This window comes from Dendrobium catenatum, unplaced genomic scaffold (genome assembly GCF_001605985.2).
Source record: "Dendrobium catenatum unplaced genomic scaffold, ASM160598v2 fragScaff_scaffold_716, whole genome shotgun sequence".
NCBI lineage: Eukaryota > Viridiplantae > Streptophyta > Magnoliopsida > Asparagales > Orchidaceae > Dendrobium > Dendrobium catenatum.
Window position 1 is genome coordinate 5,003,448 of NW_021319178.1, and position 15,367 is coordinate 5,018,814.

Genomic DNA, 15,367 nt, shown 5'->3' on the forward strand with positions numbered 1-15,367 from the left:
ATATTTATAAATAATTTTAAGTATTTAATAATTATCTTCCAATCAAACCAAAAACAGTAAAATTATAAATTAAAAATATATTTATATTCTCTTATATATAACTGAGCCTCAATAACTTCACAAACCCATTTGACTCATTTACACCCTCACTACTTTATCCAATAAAGCTATCGTATGATCCCCCCGACTTCTAAACTCCACCATCTGTGCTTGGTGAAATTATTTTGTGTGGATACCGACACCGTACTGAGATAAATAAGAACATGCCACATCATTTTTTTTGCTATAAACTGCTGTCTACCGGATGACGTAGTTGGTTTTAATTCATCTCCATACGGTATGATGTCCGCACAGAATAATCTCTCTTGTGCTTGATGGCTACCACTATTCTCTTATCTACAAATTCAAAACTGGCCAAAAGTCATCATCACTGATGTTCTGAAGCTAAAAGTTCTTCCCTACACAAATCTTTCATTTGTGGTAGAAGCACCTCTTCAAGCATTTCATATATTTCCTCGTGCTGGGAATGAACTCTATCAGCAGCAAAGAACACATGACTCCTCATCTTCAAATCAATCTGACTAAAACCAGGAACTTTCTCCACCCTCTGCTCCCTCATCATCTTCCTCACCCTTGCCACATCATTCCATTTCCCCATTGATGCATAACTATTAGCCAAACTCACAAATGTTCCAGAACTTGATGGTTCCAGCTCAATCAAATCCTCTGCAACTTTACTCACTTTCTCAACCTCACCATGTACCTGACAAGCTCCAAGCATTGCACCTAAAACAGCAGAATCTCTCTCACTTTCAGGCACCAGACTCAGTACAGAACTCGCTTCGCTAATCCGACCGGCTCGACCGAGAATGTCCACCAAGCAACAATAGTGCTCGGCCTTTGGCTTCACTCCATATCCTCTTGTCATTGAATCAAAAACCTTTCTACCCTTTTCCACCAAGCCAGCATGATTACAAGCAGATAAAACACCAATGAAGGTGACTGAATCTGGCTGAGCTCCATAGCTCAGCATCTTAGCAAAAGCCTTCAATGCATAGAGCCCACAGCCATGATTTGCAAAAGCCAGAATCATCGAAGTCCACGAGACGAAATCTTTTGCTTTTAACTCATTGAAAGCAAGCCAGGAAGAGCTCAAGTCACCATTTTTGGAGTACATAATCACCAGAGCATTTGACAAACAACTATCTAACACAAAAGATAACTTTGTAGCCAAAGCATGAACCTTCATACCTGCAGCCATACTATCACATCCAGCTAAAAGACTAGTAAGTGAAGCCTCATTTGGCTTTACTGGTGATCTAAGCATGAGGAGGAGAATCAACAGAGCTTCATAATGAGATCCATTCTTACAATATCCATCGATCATTGCATTCCAACTTACAATATTCTTTTCCGGCATCAGATCAAAGAGTTCTCGAGCTATATCAATTTGTGAATTGCTGGCGTATGCAGTTATCATTGCATTCCAAGATGCTATATCTCTTGTTGGCATTTGATCGAACAGCAGTCGAGCTTCATCGATCATCTCATTATCGGCTAATCCTGATATCATGGTGGTCCAAGTAACAGCATTTTTACGAGGCATGGAATCAAACAGACTGATTGCTCTACATATTTGCCTGCAATGCAAGTATCCTTTAATCATAATATTCCAAGAGTACAAGTTCCTCTGGGGCATTTTATCAAATACCTGTCCTGCTTCTTCGATTTCACCTTCTTCCACATAAGCCTTGATCATAGCAGTCCAAGCCACTGTGTTTCTCTCAGGCATTCGATCGAACAGGGTTCGAGCGTCCGATAAGAATCCATTTCGTGCGTAACCAAGAACCATTGTGGTCCATGAGACCACGTTCTTCTCCGGCATTTCATCAAATACCTTCTGGGCTTCCTCAACTCGGCCAGCGAGCCAATAACCAGACAGCAAACTCGTCCAAGTGAAGACATTTCGGACGGGCATTTTGTCGAATAATCTCCGGGCTTCATCGATCCTGCCAACCTTCGCAAGACCATGGATCATGGCGGACTCCGTCACCACATTTCTCTCTGGAATTTTCTTGAACAGCGCCTCCGCTTGCGGAAAGTCTCCATTTTTAAGGTAAAGGTTGATCATGGAGGCATAGGTGACTACGTCTCGTTGAGGCATCTGATCGAACAAGACCCGGGCTGCATTGATATCTCCTCGCCGGCCGAGAGAGGAGATTCTGAGATTGCAGCCATAGATGTCGCGATGAGCTGCTTCCAAGCCGAATTCGACATGGAATCGTTTCTGAGCTTGTATGGTTTCGATGATGGGTTCGCTATGTGATATTGGTTCGGCGAGGCCTGAGAAGGTGCGGAAACGGCCATTGAGGTTGAGGTTCTGAGCCTGTGGGGATGGAAGAAGAGTGATGATGAGCCTCCTCATATTTCAAACGGTAGAGATCATTCATCTCTATTATATGTTTATTAAATATGATTTTTATTCCTAATATAATAATTATAATTTATTATCTGATCATCCTTATTTATCTTGTATTGTTTATGAAGGATTAAATTATCACAAAAATTGATAAAATTCAATAAAAAATAATATCTCCTACATAATCCTACATATGCTCACATGCCAAAGAGCACGGATGTCAAAATGGGTCAAAGGGTTAGATTCGGGTTCGGCCATACCCAAATTTGATCAACTCTAATCAAACCCATTTAATAAATAAGTCGAAAATATGAACTAAAATCAACCCGCTAGTAACCCAAATGGTCAGAACCCGACCCAATCATTCATTTGATTTTTTTTTTTACTTTTAACAATATATTTTAAATTAATTAATAAAAAATAAAACAATCATATCACTAAATAAAAAATTTAAAGAAAAAACAATTTAGATGAATCATTTCAGGACAAAATCGAGTTGTCGGGTCAACCCGAACTAAACTCAGAATTCCATATTCGAACCCAACCAATTTCTTAAACGAATTAACCTGGCTCCTGGTTTTTCAGGTCAGTTTAACAAGTCGGGTCATTTTTTAACACCCCAACCAAACAGTGCACAATTACATCATTGTGTGCTCCCATAATTTGATCTAATTCTACATATATCATCCACACATGATAATTTCTCCTAAAAAAAAAATATCTTTGAAGCCATTACTAATGATTTAAACAACTTGCATGCCAAAGCCCCTTATCATCATAAACTTTCAACAAATGATAACAAAATTGTACATATTGCTTATATTAGGGTTCCAACAATCGAAAAATGCATTATAAAATGAATTTTTTGTATAGACATATATAATATAATTGAGAGGGCATCTCAATATTGGGGCGAATTATTACGTCCGGTCACCGGACGTCTGGACACCCAATCCAGACGCTCCACGTCACCCGAATACACTGGGTCCCGATATTTTTTGGTGATGTGACGCATCTGGATTGGTGGTCGGACGAATCCGAACACCGGACGTAATAATTTGCTCAATATTGGGGTGCTATAGAATTTTAGAGAAATTTTTCAACTTACTATACATTTTGGAAGAACCTCACTGGAAGTTCAAATTGTCTACCATTATTTTTAAGGATTTATTAAACAATATGCTTTAAAATTTTCCATGATTTAATGGAAGAGGGAGTAAGCCTAAGGGATTGCATGGCTTAAGATGACTTTAATTCTTAGTAGGAATTAATAAATTATAAGAGGATTAAATTTTAAAAATTAATTGATATGATAATTATTAAAGCTTCATTTGGAACAACTTTCTTACTGCTTGCTATAACAGTTCTTTAGTACAAAAAAATTTTGAACAAAAATTTTTATATTAGAAAGCTGCATTAAAAATCAAATTATTCCAAAAAAAATCTAAGATTTCATTTGGAACAGTTTTCTTAGTACTTCTTAAAGCAGCTTTTTTTATAAAAAATAAAATTTGAATACTATAAAATTACTTCAAAAAGTAGTAAGAAAGCCATCCCAAATGAGGCCTAAATCTTTATAGATGATTTGGCTATTTATTTGAGGAATTAAGATTAATGAGAATGAGAAACTCTTAAATCCTTGAAATTCTCTGAATGATTAAATTTAATCAATAATGAGACTGAAATTAATTAAAATTTTCCAAAATGTAAATTCATTAGGCAGAATTTAACCTGAATCTTGCCTAAATTCTGCCCAAAATTAAAAAAAAAAAAAAAAAAAATTTTTTAAATCCTAATAAGATTTATGAGAGAAAATAATCAATAAATTCATTAAATCTTGTAAATGATGAGATTTAACTAATTATAAATCCACCCAATTATGAGTCTGATTTGAAACAAATCAATTTAGCAAGATTTAAAATCTTCAAAAATCAATTTAGCAAGATTTAAAATCTTCAAAATTATAATAAAAATATGATTTAATTCCTTTAAAAAATAGGATAGCAAACAACTCTTAAATATGAAGAATAAATCTTATTAATCAAAGCAAAAGAATATTCAAGTCAATGAACAGCTCAACATATTTCCCCGCATGTATCAAAGTTCATAAGTTGACTAGTTTATTAAAAAAAAAAAAGCAAAGCATTATTTTTATTATTATTATTATTATTTTTTAATCTTATCCACAGCAACAATTTAAGAAGGGAGAATGAGGCATTATGAGCTAAAAGTCATAGGAGAGATTGATCAATTGGGCTATCCAAAATACAAAGAATGTATCATAGATGATTTAGGTTTCGTTTTGAATAGCTTTCTTACAGCTTTGCTTTGTAGATCACAATCATAGTTTATGTTTGAATATAAATTTTTCTTTGCTTTCAAGATTTTTTTGTAAAAAATTAAGCTTTCTACAATAACTTTCAAAAAAGCTAATTTTCTCATAATATTTTTACAACCACTATAAAATGTTGCGTTAATCTCAAACGAATCCTTAGGCTTTGTTTCATGGAGTTTTTGACTAATTTGTGTTAGAAAAAACAATCAATAATATATATCTATATTACATAGCTTTTTTAAAAAAAAAAAGTTTCGTTTGGTACAGTTTTCGTAATACTTTGTTTTTAAGACTGCAACCATAATTATATTTTATCATTGTGTTTTCACTGCTTCCAAAAAAAATTATTCTAGAAAGCCACTTTCTACAAAAGGTTTAAAAAGTTACTTTCTTTACAACAGTTTTACAAAGCAGTAAGAAAAATATCCCAAACAAAGCCTTAGGCTTCATTTCGGACGGCTTTTTTACCGTTTTAGTACAAAAATAAAAAATTTTGTACTAAAACTCCGTTTTAGAAAGCAGTAAAAAAGCCGTCACAAACGAAGCCTTGATCTTTAAAAAGCAATATTTTGAAAACATATTTAAAAATGGGATTGAAAAAAGAACTTTTAAAAGCATAAACTGACCGAAATAAAACCTTAATCAATTGATTTATTAAGTCTGAGCTATGCTCTATAAATATATGTGTTGGAATTGTTCATCACATCTTGGTTGGAATAATGCTACCCATACAGATTTGTTGTGATTTGTTAACCTAACTGGTTGATTTTTATTAGCCAATTTTATTTATTATAATATTTGTAGAGCCCTCACAACTACGAGCCGTTATTACGTCCTCCGACCGGATGCAGATGAACATCTGGTCGTAGGCAAAATATCGCATATACCGAGGTGTACCGAGTTTTTTTGGAAAAACTCGGTACACCTCGGTATAGGCGGGATTTTGCCTACAACCGGATGTTCCTCTGCATCCGGTCAACCGAACCAAATAAAGTTCCACAACTACACAATCAAATCGGTCACCCAAATTCAAGTGTAAGAATGACCAAAATTATAATGGTTGACTGTCTTGTAATTTTGAAATGATCAAAAAATGGGTCGGGTTTGGGTCAGGTCGAACAGTGTCGGGTTAATTCCGGGTTAGATCTGAACCCGACCCATGACCAGATTTTGACAGCCCTACAAACAAACAATGAAAAAGCCTATGTGAATTGTGTCCCATAGTGCCCAAAAATCTGAAGGTAAATGCCTAAGTGAAGCCATTTGGCAAATAAAGAAGGCCCAAAGTCAGAATCAGCATACTCTAAACAAAGAAAATGTATATATATTAATGAAATAATTTATTCATTGATTTGGAATAGGTCAAGTTAGCAGAAAACGCCACCAATCAAATAAAGCTTTCCCTTTCAAAAACAAATCTAATAACATCTGTTCAGATTACTATTCAAATTCTACAATTCTCTTCTCTGCAATTGACTTCTTTTTATTTTCTTCAACAAATCCTGTTCTTTGGATTCAGGAATCTCTCCGAGAATTTGAGAAGAAAGTTTTCTTCTTTTCTGTAACAGTTCCAAGGTAAAATCCTTATCCATCTTCCAAGTTTTCAGCTTCCAGCTTCTGTTATTTTGCACAGAAATTTTTTTCAGAACTGCAAAAATTTGATTTTTTTTTTTTTTTTTGGTGCCTTACACAAGCTTATGGAATTTGAGTCATTTTGATTCAGGAATCTAAAGAAGTTTCAGAAGAAATTGTCTTTTTTTTCTGCATAAGTCTAAGGTAAAAGCTTTATCCATCTTCAAAGTTCTCAGGTTCCAGATTCTGTTATTTTGCACAGAATTTTTTTTCAAGACTGCAAAAAGAATGGTTTCTCTTTTTCCTGTACCTAACACAAGCTTAGTGAATTAGAGGAAGAATCAATGGCATCATTTGCAATAGAGGAGTTTGTGGGTGATGGAGTTCTGAGTGGGCTAATTCCTAAATTTGTAGCAGCGGGATGGGATGATGTGCCAACACTGAAGATGATAAATATGGAGGATATGGAATTGCTTAAATTGACACAGCAGCAGCAGGTTGGATTCATTTCTCAATTCATTTTGCCATATTTAGGCCTCGTTTGGGACTTTTTTTTTACTGCTTTTTAAAGCAGTTTTTTAGTACGAAAATTTATAGAAATTTTGGTACTGAAAAACTGTTTTAGAAAGCATGAGTGGGCTAATTCCTAAATTTGTAGCAGCGGGATGGGATGATGTGCCAACACTGAAGATGATAAATATGGAGGATATGGAATTGCTTAAATTGACACAGCAGCAGAAGGTTGGATTCAATTCTCAATTTATTTTGTCATATTTGAGCTTTGTTTGGGACGGCTTTTTTACTATTTTTTAAAGCAGCATTAATGCACGAAAATTTATAGAACTTTTTTACTAAAAAATTATTTTAGAAAGCATTAAGAAAGCCGCCCCAAACAAAGCCTTAGATACTTAACAAAAAATATTTCTCAGTTTTCTTTTACTGATAAAACTATTTGAGAGCTATGGAGGGCAAAAGAAATTTTTTGGGTCTAAGATTTGAACTTTTGTTAAGATACCATAGAATAAGCTTATTAAGATAGCATAGAATATTTAAATGCATCAAAAACAACATGCCAAGGCATTGATTGCTATATAATAAAACTGAAGGCATGGTAAGGCACCAATCCTAAGGGTTATACTAATTTCACCCGAAGGATATAAATAATAAATAGAATTTAAGATATGTTTAAGGCATTGGCGCATCCAATGGGGTGCATCAATTTTCAATTGAATGAGTATAATTATATATAATGGATCACAATGCAATTTAAGACATCAATACACTCTAAGGGATACAAACATAAATTCTAAGGGGTGCAAAATTTTATCCTTAGTAATACAAGCCTGCTAAATCATCATAGGCAAAGCTTTCTTTACTGTTTTGACTAGGGTATACCCCGTAAATTCTAGAAGATGGAACCTAATGATTTTAATAATGTTTAGAATCCATCTCTGTAATAATTTCCTTATGCAAGAAGCTATATTGCAAAAGAACATTTATGAAATGCCTTTGGATAAAGTGAATACCTAACATGTAGATATGAGCAAGCTCTTCAATTGAGGGCTCTCTCTAATTGGGATGAGTAATTTATGCGGAGACAATTTTCGCTCAAATTCTGAGAGCAGAATGAAAGGAAAGGAGATAGAGAATATGGATACGGTGAAAATTTTCTTAAATGGACATTCAATGACAGAATGAGGTGGTCAGAAAAGTGTGGGATTAGAGAAAAAGGAGTTGGTGCTAGGGGAGCAAAGAGAAGCACTTACAAACCCTTCGACTTGATGTTGAGAGAAAAATAAGACAACTAACGAAAGAAGAGAACCCTCGAGGTAGGTGAAGAACCAGAGCCCTAAGCCATACTAAGCTTCTAAGCAAGTTTGCAACCCTGCTTAGTTTAATCCAACTTCTTTCTCTAATGAGCTTATAAAAGACCCTAAGTTAGAAATTATTTTTAGCTTTGTTGACCCCTGCACACCAAATCACGTGCAAAAGAGGCTAAACCAGCGAAATAAGCAACACACGCATAGACGCAACATGTCACTTGGAGGTCCAAACGACCTCTGATTGTCAAATGGACAACGTCGTTGCAATCAAGACATCGAATTTGTCTAAGTCGTGACCTCTTGTGGTCAAATCTGACGAGATCGGTTCAAAGAAAGGACCGACACCCAAAATTAATGCACGACACCACCCAAATGACGTCTGATCGTAGAACGGACTTTGTCGTTGCCTCCGAAACGACACTAAAAAATTACACCTTATTCAATCAATTGGGATCAGCCGAGATGGTGGCACGAACCCCGAGGTGATGACATGCAAATCGAAGAATTTAGCACTCGACATCGCCCAAACGATGTTTGTTCACAGTATGGATTCCGTCGTTGCGTACGTAACGTCCTCAATACTAAAAAATCATATTTTATTTGTTCAATTGGGATCTTCCGATGCGATGGGATGAATCCCGACGCAACAACATGCAAATCGAGAAAGTTAGCACTTGACGTCACCCAAATAATGTCCGATCACAAAACGGTCTTCGCCGTTGCGTCCCTTCAATTAAGAGGACAATCTACTATTGGAGACATGAGCGGGGTAATTTCACCCCTTCAATTAATAATATTGCACAAATATTAAAGTATTTATTTATTTAACATTTTAAACATTTCATTTTGCATCTCATCTCTCTTTCTTTCCTCCACATCTTCCCTCCTTAAGACTTAACTAACGCTCTAATCATTCAAATTTAAAGACCCAAACATCATATAATGTATAAAAAAACTTTGAATTTAAAAAACCTATTAATTCATATTTCGAAATAGAAAACATAAATCGTATTGATAACAAATTAATAACATTGAAAAAACAAATGACTTTCTCATATCCCTATAGTATTTTTAGTAAATCAAAAGTTATCAATTTAAGTTTTGACTAAAAAAAAGGTAAACTCACAAGAACTAAACATATTTCATAATTTGAGTTTTTAGGAAGCGATGGAGCTTAGAACATACTTACATGACAGATCCTTGATGCAATATGCTGATAGGATGGAAGCCTCTAAAGCGACACTAACTGAGCTTCTGAGCATGACAACCGTTTCTCTCTCCTCTCAATTCGGCATGAAGAAAGGCCATGTTTCTCGCTTTGTCAACAGAGAAAATGGTTATAGTAATCCAAAGCCGAGTTCGTGTGTTCCTCCTGCGATGGAAAATAACGTCAGTGAGACAAGCAATGGGAGTGAACATAATTCAAGCAAAGGGAGCTTACACAGCCTTAAGTCTCACTTAAAGTTAAATCCCAACTATGATCCACCCACTGCTAAAGCTGTTTTAGACCTGAAGCTCAATGATGGCCATGTATTTAAGGGAATTGTTGCTTCTAAACCAGCTTATCCACGACTATGCGGTTGGATTCAGCCACCACCAATTGTGAATGATGTTGCTTCACATTCTTCAATAGCAAATATTTCAGTGCAGAAGCTGACTCCAGAGTATAAAGCTGGCGTCCAACGTCTTCTGGAAAATAAAGCTCCACCTATGAAAGCTTCAGATTTATGGAGTAATAAGGCAACAGTTCTGTTGTGTATTCGACGCCCTGGGTACTAAGACTTTTGCAGCCAAGTATGTTTCTAAACTTCTTTTGTTCTTCCTGCTACTGAATTCTTAGATGTTCTTGTGTTTAGGTGCATTATGTGCAGAGCTGAAGCTCACCAGTTGTATTCAAGGAAACCTATATTTGATGCCTTAGGATTTCAACTTGTTGCTGTTCTACATGAACAGATTGAATCTGAGGTGATTTCTGATAGACTGATTTATGGTTTTCAATCATGTTTTCTTCATAAATATTAAAGTTTATTCATTATTGATGTTTCAGGTGATAGAATTTTGGCCTCGGTATTGGGGTGGGCTTGTTGTTGTAGACCAAACCATGGGATTTTTCAAAGCTCTAGGAGGTGGACAGCTACTCAAAGACAAGTTTTTAACAGGTTTTATTTTGAATTCTCATGCAAGAGCCAATTACAAGGCTGCCAAAGCTACTGGATTCGATCAAAATTTTAAAGGAGAAGGTGGAATCAAAGGAGGGATGTTTATAATTAGAAGTGGAAGAGGAGGTGTTGCATACCAGTTCATTGAAAGGACCTTCGGTGATTGGGCGCCTATTGGTGAAGTGGTAGAGATTTGCACTCGGATACAGGTGCGGTTTTCTGATCGATTCTCTGAGAAATTATTAGAAGAGGTTCATTAAAAAAAACCATGAAGCTCCCACTTTTAGGACTTGTAGAGATTAATTCCCTCAAATCTTTTCGTACATCCTAAAATCAGATTTTGATTTTAAGATCAAATCTGAACAGAATTGAAATTTTTTCGGCGGATTTATCAAATCTGAAGGTCCCAATATACAGCTATTAAGTTCCCTAGATATAACAGCTCAACAGCCTCATACATCTATTTGAAACATATCATGGCATGCTGCAGGGAGAAAAAAAAAAAAGGGTCAATCTCAGGTAGCTTCTCAGTTCCATTGATATTATCATAGAGACGCTAAATGCACTACATAAATGACGATAAGGGATAGAAGAAAACAAAAAAAAATTCGTATACAAATTTAAAAGAGTATATTTATTTTATCATAGGCATTTCTGCATACATCGTTCAAAGGTATGTAGTTAAGCGTGACTAACAAAAGATAGCATTTGCATTAAACAGTATCACTCAAAAGTACGGCTACAAGCGAATCAAACGTTCGACGAGCACTCGTTGCTCGGTTCGATTAAAACTCATTTGTGATCATTTAACTAACTAAACAAACAAACTTGAACAACATTTTTAATATTCGATTCTTAAATAAACAAGCTTGAACACTAATGTGTTCGGTTCATTTATGTTCACGAACAACATCATGTGAAGCTCATGAACAAGGTCGACATTAAGCTCGATTTGTGTTCGAATTAGAACTCGTGAATAAGCTCAATAAATATATTCATATAGATTATTCATATTTTCATTTTAAATAAACAACTCCTTTTATTATAAATTTAATTTCCTTTTATTTTATACCTTCAATAGAATGAATTTGTTCATGAACAAGAGACAATTCACATTTGTCAATGTTTGCTAGATTGTTTGTGTAAGATGTTCATTAACAAAAAAATAAAAAGATGTTCATGAACAAACACAAGATAAACCATAGATTATTTGTTCGTGAACTCGTTTGGTAGCTCCAAAATATTAGTTATGTATATATGCATGATCTTGCTCTTTTGATAGTTCAAGAGTACTCATTAGATTTGTTCATGAACGTGCTTGCTTGATAATGTAAAAAAATTCACTAAATATGTTCACAAACCTAGCTGGCTTGTTTGTTTAAAGCTTGATAAGCACTAAACGAATCGAACATAAACCAAACATGAACACTATTAATTTAAACGAACCAAATATGAACACAGACAATAAAGCTCGAATCAAACACGAACCGAACTTGAACAAGCTAATAATAAATGAATTGAAACTTGAACACTCACATATATACTCAGATCAGTTCGGTTTGGTTGCAGCCCTACTCAAAAGGTATCTTTATTGGATCGAACATTTATTCAACATGCTCTTATCTTTATTTGAAATTAATAACACATGCAGATACACAAATGATGAGCATAAAACTCAATAAGGCACACAAAATCTACCAAAAATTCTTGTTGTTCATCTCAGCAAAACATGCAATATAAATATGTGAGGTATTTTGTATGGCACAAAGAATCATGCGTAATATATAATAGTTCTTATAGATGTATAGTAGTATATCATATCTTATCATTATCGAGAATGCCAGTAAACATGTAGGTGATGCGCCTTGGAAGTAAAAACAGCAAACAAGAGAGAAGAAAAGCATAGGAACACAAGATAATAGCTATTTTTTGGATTTCTTCTTCAAAAGTAAAGCAATATACAATTGATCTACTATTCGAGAGGTAGAACAACTCTACCACAAACTCTAGCTGCCACAAAAAAAAAATCACTAAATAAAATTACAACAAATACAAATTATGCATAATTTGAAATCACCTCATAGTTAGCCCTAAAAAGGTTTCCTTAATCTGAAATCACCTCATAGTTAATTCCTGGACCCCGGGGGGGGGGGGGGGGGGGGCCCTGTTCTCTGTTGGGTTTGGTTCTTTTGAACCAAGCGGAGGGCTCCTACTAGATCGTAGCCTGGGCGTAATAGTATGTCATTCAGAATTAATATAAGAATGAAATCATTTTGAAACATACAAGTAGTCAATGCTTCAATTACTAAAGGCAATATAACTAGTCATTTCATTTCATGTTCATGTAAGAGTTGGCTTTGCATTCCATATCAATGCAATGGACATTTTTAGGCATAGTACCAATATTAATATTCATAATTGTCATAGTTATACAGTTGTTATTCTTTGGGCTAATTTGAGAGCTAATGTCAAGGTAATAATTGTAAAGCGTACTTAGTGAGTTATTGTAAGTTTTGATAGTTCATAGATAGTTAGAACTTATTAGGTAGTTATTAAGGATCTAAAGATTTATTTGGAGGTTTTTATTCTACAAACGCTCCTCTTAGAGAGAATTAGTGTATGCAAAATGAATGAAATGAGCTATGGCTTCTCCTTCTTACTCCTAATAAATTACTATAATTGTGGCCGCCCTTGAATTGCCCTGGTCTTTTTAGGCACACTTTAAGCGGTTATTTTCTTCTTATGGTCATAAAAATGATATTCTTGCTGAGAAGTTACACCAAAAAAATCAAGAAAATGTTAGGAAATTAAGAAGCAACTTCGGGCATTCCTAAAACTTCAAAAATATATCAGGGAATAAGACAAGGACAATTCAAGATTGTTCACAGCTCCAAGTATTGATTGGGGGAAAGGTGGAGAAATTATAGCTCATTTCATTCATTTTTATATCCTAATTCTTCTTAAGGGGAGTATTTATAGAATATAAAGACTGCAAATTACGTATTAGATAATTGATAAAAACCTAAAAATCACTACCTACCTGCCAACTATCAATACATGCAAATATACAATTACTCACTAAATAACCATTACAATCATACCCTGACAGCTAACAACGATTGAAGGTGGATACAGCTTGTAGCGGCTCCGATCGGAGGTCATCTTCAAACATAAAGATCATCGGCGACGACGAGAGTTGCAAAGACGATTCAAACGACTATCTATTCAACCCCGGCTTTTAGCAGCGGCCGGAGGCCATTAGTGTTGTTCGGAAGTGGCTGATTTCGTGAATCTCGGTTTAATGTCAGCACTAGTGTGCGTTAAAAGAACCAGTGAAGAGGTCGACGACGTTTGACATAGCCGGAGTTGGGCATGGTGGAGGAATTGTGGCCACAGAGTTCGGTCGACGAGCAACGTCGACGACTAGAGTTTAAGGCCAGTGGAAGCGGCCGATCATTAGAGCACAAGCTATTGTGTGCTATGATATTCACGAAGTTAGAGACTTTAGCGCCTTCACATCATACACAGACAAATATTCAGCTAATATATATACATAAAAGAGGAGATGCAAACCACACCATAATTTTTACTTAAAAAATATAATTAAAAGTAAAAAATTAATGGGTCTAGTCCAATTGAAATAATTTTAATGTTGTGTCTGAAATTATTATGTGTCGTTACCGAACGTTTCAGAGACGAATCAAAACACGCCACGTCACCTAGTACAGAGAGGTACATAATAAAAAAAATGACATGGCATGTTCTCATTCTCTTCTGGATATTGTTCGTTGACCACACATAATAATTAATCGATTAGACATAGGTGTTAGAAGAATCATAAATCAGTGAAGGTGATCAGAGGTTTTATAATCAGCAACAATGATCGAAATATCATAAGTATGTAGCGATCAAGCAGCCCTGGCTACCATTCCTCTGGTGTGGTCATAATGGGCTAATTTGTCCCATTATGATCCTCAGACAATTGTTGATCAAATACACTAACTCTCACTAACTTCTTCATAAGCCATCACCAATAGCGTTAATGTATGCCGTTATCTATGAAGCTAATGTATTGAAATTTATGTTAGACTTCTTGACCACAATCTCCCTTCTAAAATATAAACAATCAATCAAATAGCAAACAATCTCTTAAATATAATTCTCTTAATACAAAGTTCTTCCAACTTCCACAATGCAATTCATTTTATATAATCAATGTCTATCATATTATATCAACACGTTTATCAATCGCATGAATGGGCATCATTTGTAATCAACATACATTATTGCAATCAGTTCAACTAGGATAAGCCTCATATATTTTTTTTCCTTTTTTAGGATTATCCATCACGTAAAAATTATGGCATCTCTTGCAACCCTCTTTTATTAGTGTGCGTGTTGAATTTTAATATAAAGCTAAGACATTAAATAACTTTTTCTCTAGTGATGCAAATGTTATTCCAAAAATTAATTTAAATTTAGAGTTGGGACACTTTTCTAATATGTTGAATGAAGAATTAAGCTTCGTTTGGGATATCTTTTTTACTATTTTCTAAAATAACTTTTTAATATGAAATTTTATTAGTTCAATAAATTTTTGTACTAAAAAATGTTTTAAAAAATAATAAGAAATTTGTCTCAGATGAAACCTTAAGCTTCGTTTGGACGACTTTCTTACTGCTTCTTAAAGCATATTTCTAATAGAAAAATGATTTTTTTGTATTAAAAATCTATTTTAAGAATCAGTAAGAAAACAATCACAAACAAAACTTTTAATTTTTTTTCATTTAGGTATTTTATTGATACATGATTGGTGCTTTGTTGATAACATTTGGGAGGGATTTTCTTTTGCAGAATGAGTCGGAAGGCCAGGGAAAATAGACGGTCAATGTGACTGAAGGTCTGTGTACATTGAATATAGTCGGCATGTGCTGTTTGATTGTGCTTTCTACCATCAACCTGTAAGCAGCTGATGCGTTTTTGACAGGCAAACTTTGCTGTATGTTACAACTAATATAAGAAATTATAATGGAAACATTTCTCTTTGACGCGGTTGCAT

The 15,367-nt window shown here is 34.7% G+C and overlaps 2 protein-coding genes across 7 annotated transcripts; one reads left to right on the forward strand and one right to left on the reverse strand.

Moving 5' to 3' along the window:
• Positions 1 to 62: 62 nt before the first annotated feature.
• On the reverse strand, positions 63 to 13,543 carry LOC110099494 (pentatricopeptide repeat-containing protein At2g35030, mitochondrial-like). 3 transcript variants are annotated; one of them, XR_003701185.1, is made up of 4 exons: positions 13,410 to 13,543; positions 12,386 to 12,532; positions 9,339 to 9,521; positions 6,078 to 6,371 (listed from the first exon to the last, which is right to left on the reverse strand). XR_003701185.1 is itself a non-coding variant. In XM_020826670.2 (2 exons), the coding sequence occupies exon 2, from the start codon at positions 2,162 to 2,164 to the stop codon at positions 428 to 430; it is 1,737 nt and encodes a 578-aa protein (XP_020682329.2). In that variant the 5' UTR covers positions 2,165 to 2,386; positions 9,339 to 9,476; the 3' UTR covers positions 63 to 427. The 3 variants fall into 3 exon arrangements, 1 of the variants encoding a protein (XP_020682329.2); XR_003701186.1 differs by lacking the exons at positions 6,078 to 6,371; positions 9,339 to 9,521 and adding an exon at positions 10,656 to 10,792; XM_020826670.2 differs by lacking the exons at positions 6,078 to 6,371; positions 12,386 to 12,532; positions 13,410 to 13,543 and adding an exon at positions 63 to 2,386 and having other exon boundaries at positions 9,339 to 9,476.
• On the forward strand, positions 6,190 to 15,356 carry LOC110099495. 4 transcript variants are annotated; one of them, XM_020826674.2, is made up of 7 exons: positions 6,190 to 6,329; positions 6,478 to 6,530; positions 6,660 to 6,823; positions 9,311 to 9,921; positions 10,006 to 10,114; positions 10,197 to 10,517; positions 15,163 to 15,356. In XM_020826674.2, exons 3-7 carry the CDS (start codon positions 6,671 to 6,673, stop codon positions 15,187 to 15,189), a joined length of 1,221 nt encoding a protein of 406 aa, XP_020682333.1. In that variant the 5' UTR covers positions 6,190 to 6,329; positions 6,478 to 6,530; positions 6,660 to 6,670; the 3' UTR covers positions 15,190 to 15,356. The 4 variants fall into 4 exon arrangements, with proteins under 4 accessions (XP_020682333.1, XP_028551867.1, XP_020682332.1 ...); XM_028696034.1 differs by lacking the exon at positions 15,163 to 15,356 and adding an exon at positions 13,418 to 13,551; XM_020826673.2 differs by lacking the exon at positions 15,163 to 15,356 and having other exon boundaries at positions 6,652 to 6,823; positions 10,197 to 10,814.
• Positions 15,357 to 15,367: the final 11 nt, after the last annotated feature.

Excerpts from the sequence above, each read along its gene's own strand:
- LOC110099495 (XM_020826673.2), top strand. The coding sequence starts at position 6,671 with ATGGCATCATTTGCAATAGAGGAGTTTGTGGGTGATGGAGTTCTGAGT. Across the intron at positions 6,824-9,310 it reads AATTGACACAGCAGCAGCAG|GAAGCGATGGAGCTTAGAAC; the intron begins GTTGGATTCATT and ends TTGAGTTTTTAG. Across the intron at positions 10,115-10,196 it reads ATGAACAGATTGAATCTGAG|GTGATAGAATTTTGGCCTCG; the intron begins GTGATTTCTGAT and ends TTGATGTTTCAG.
- LOC110099494 (XM_020826670.2), bottom strand. The coding sequence starts at position 2,164 with ATGCCTCAACGAGACGTAGTCACCTATGCCTCCATGATCAACCTTTAC.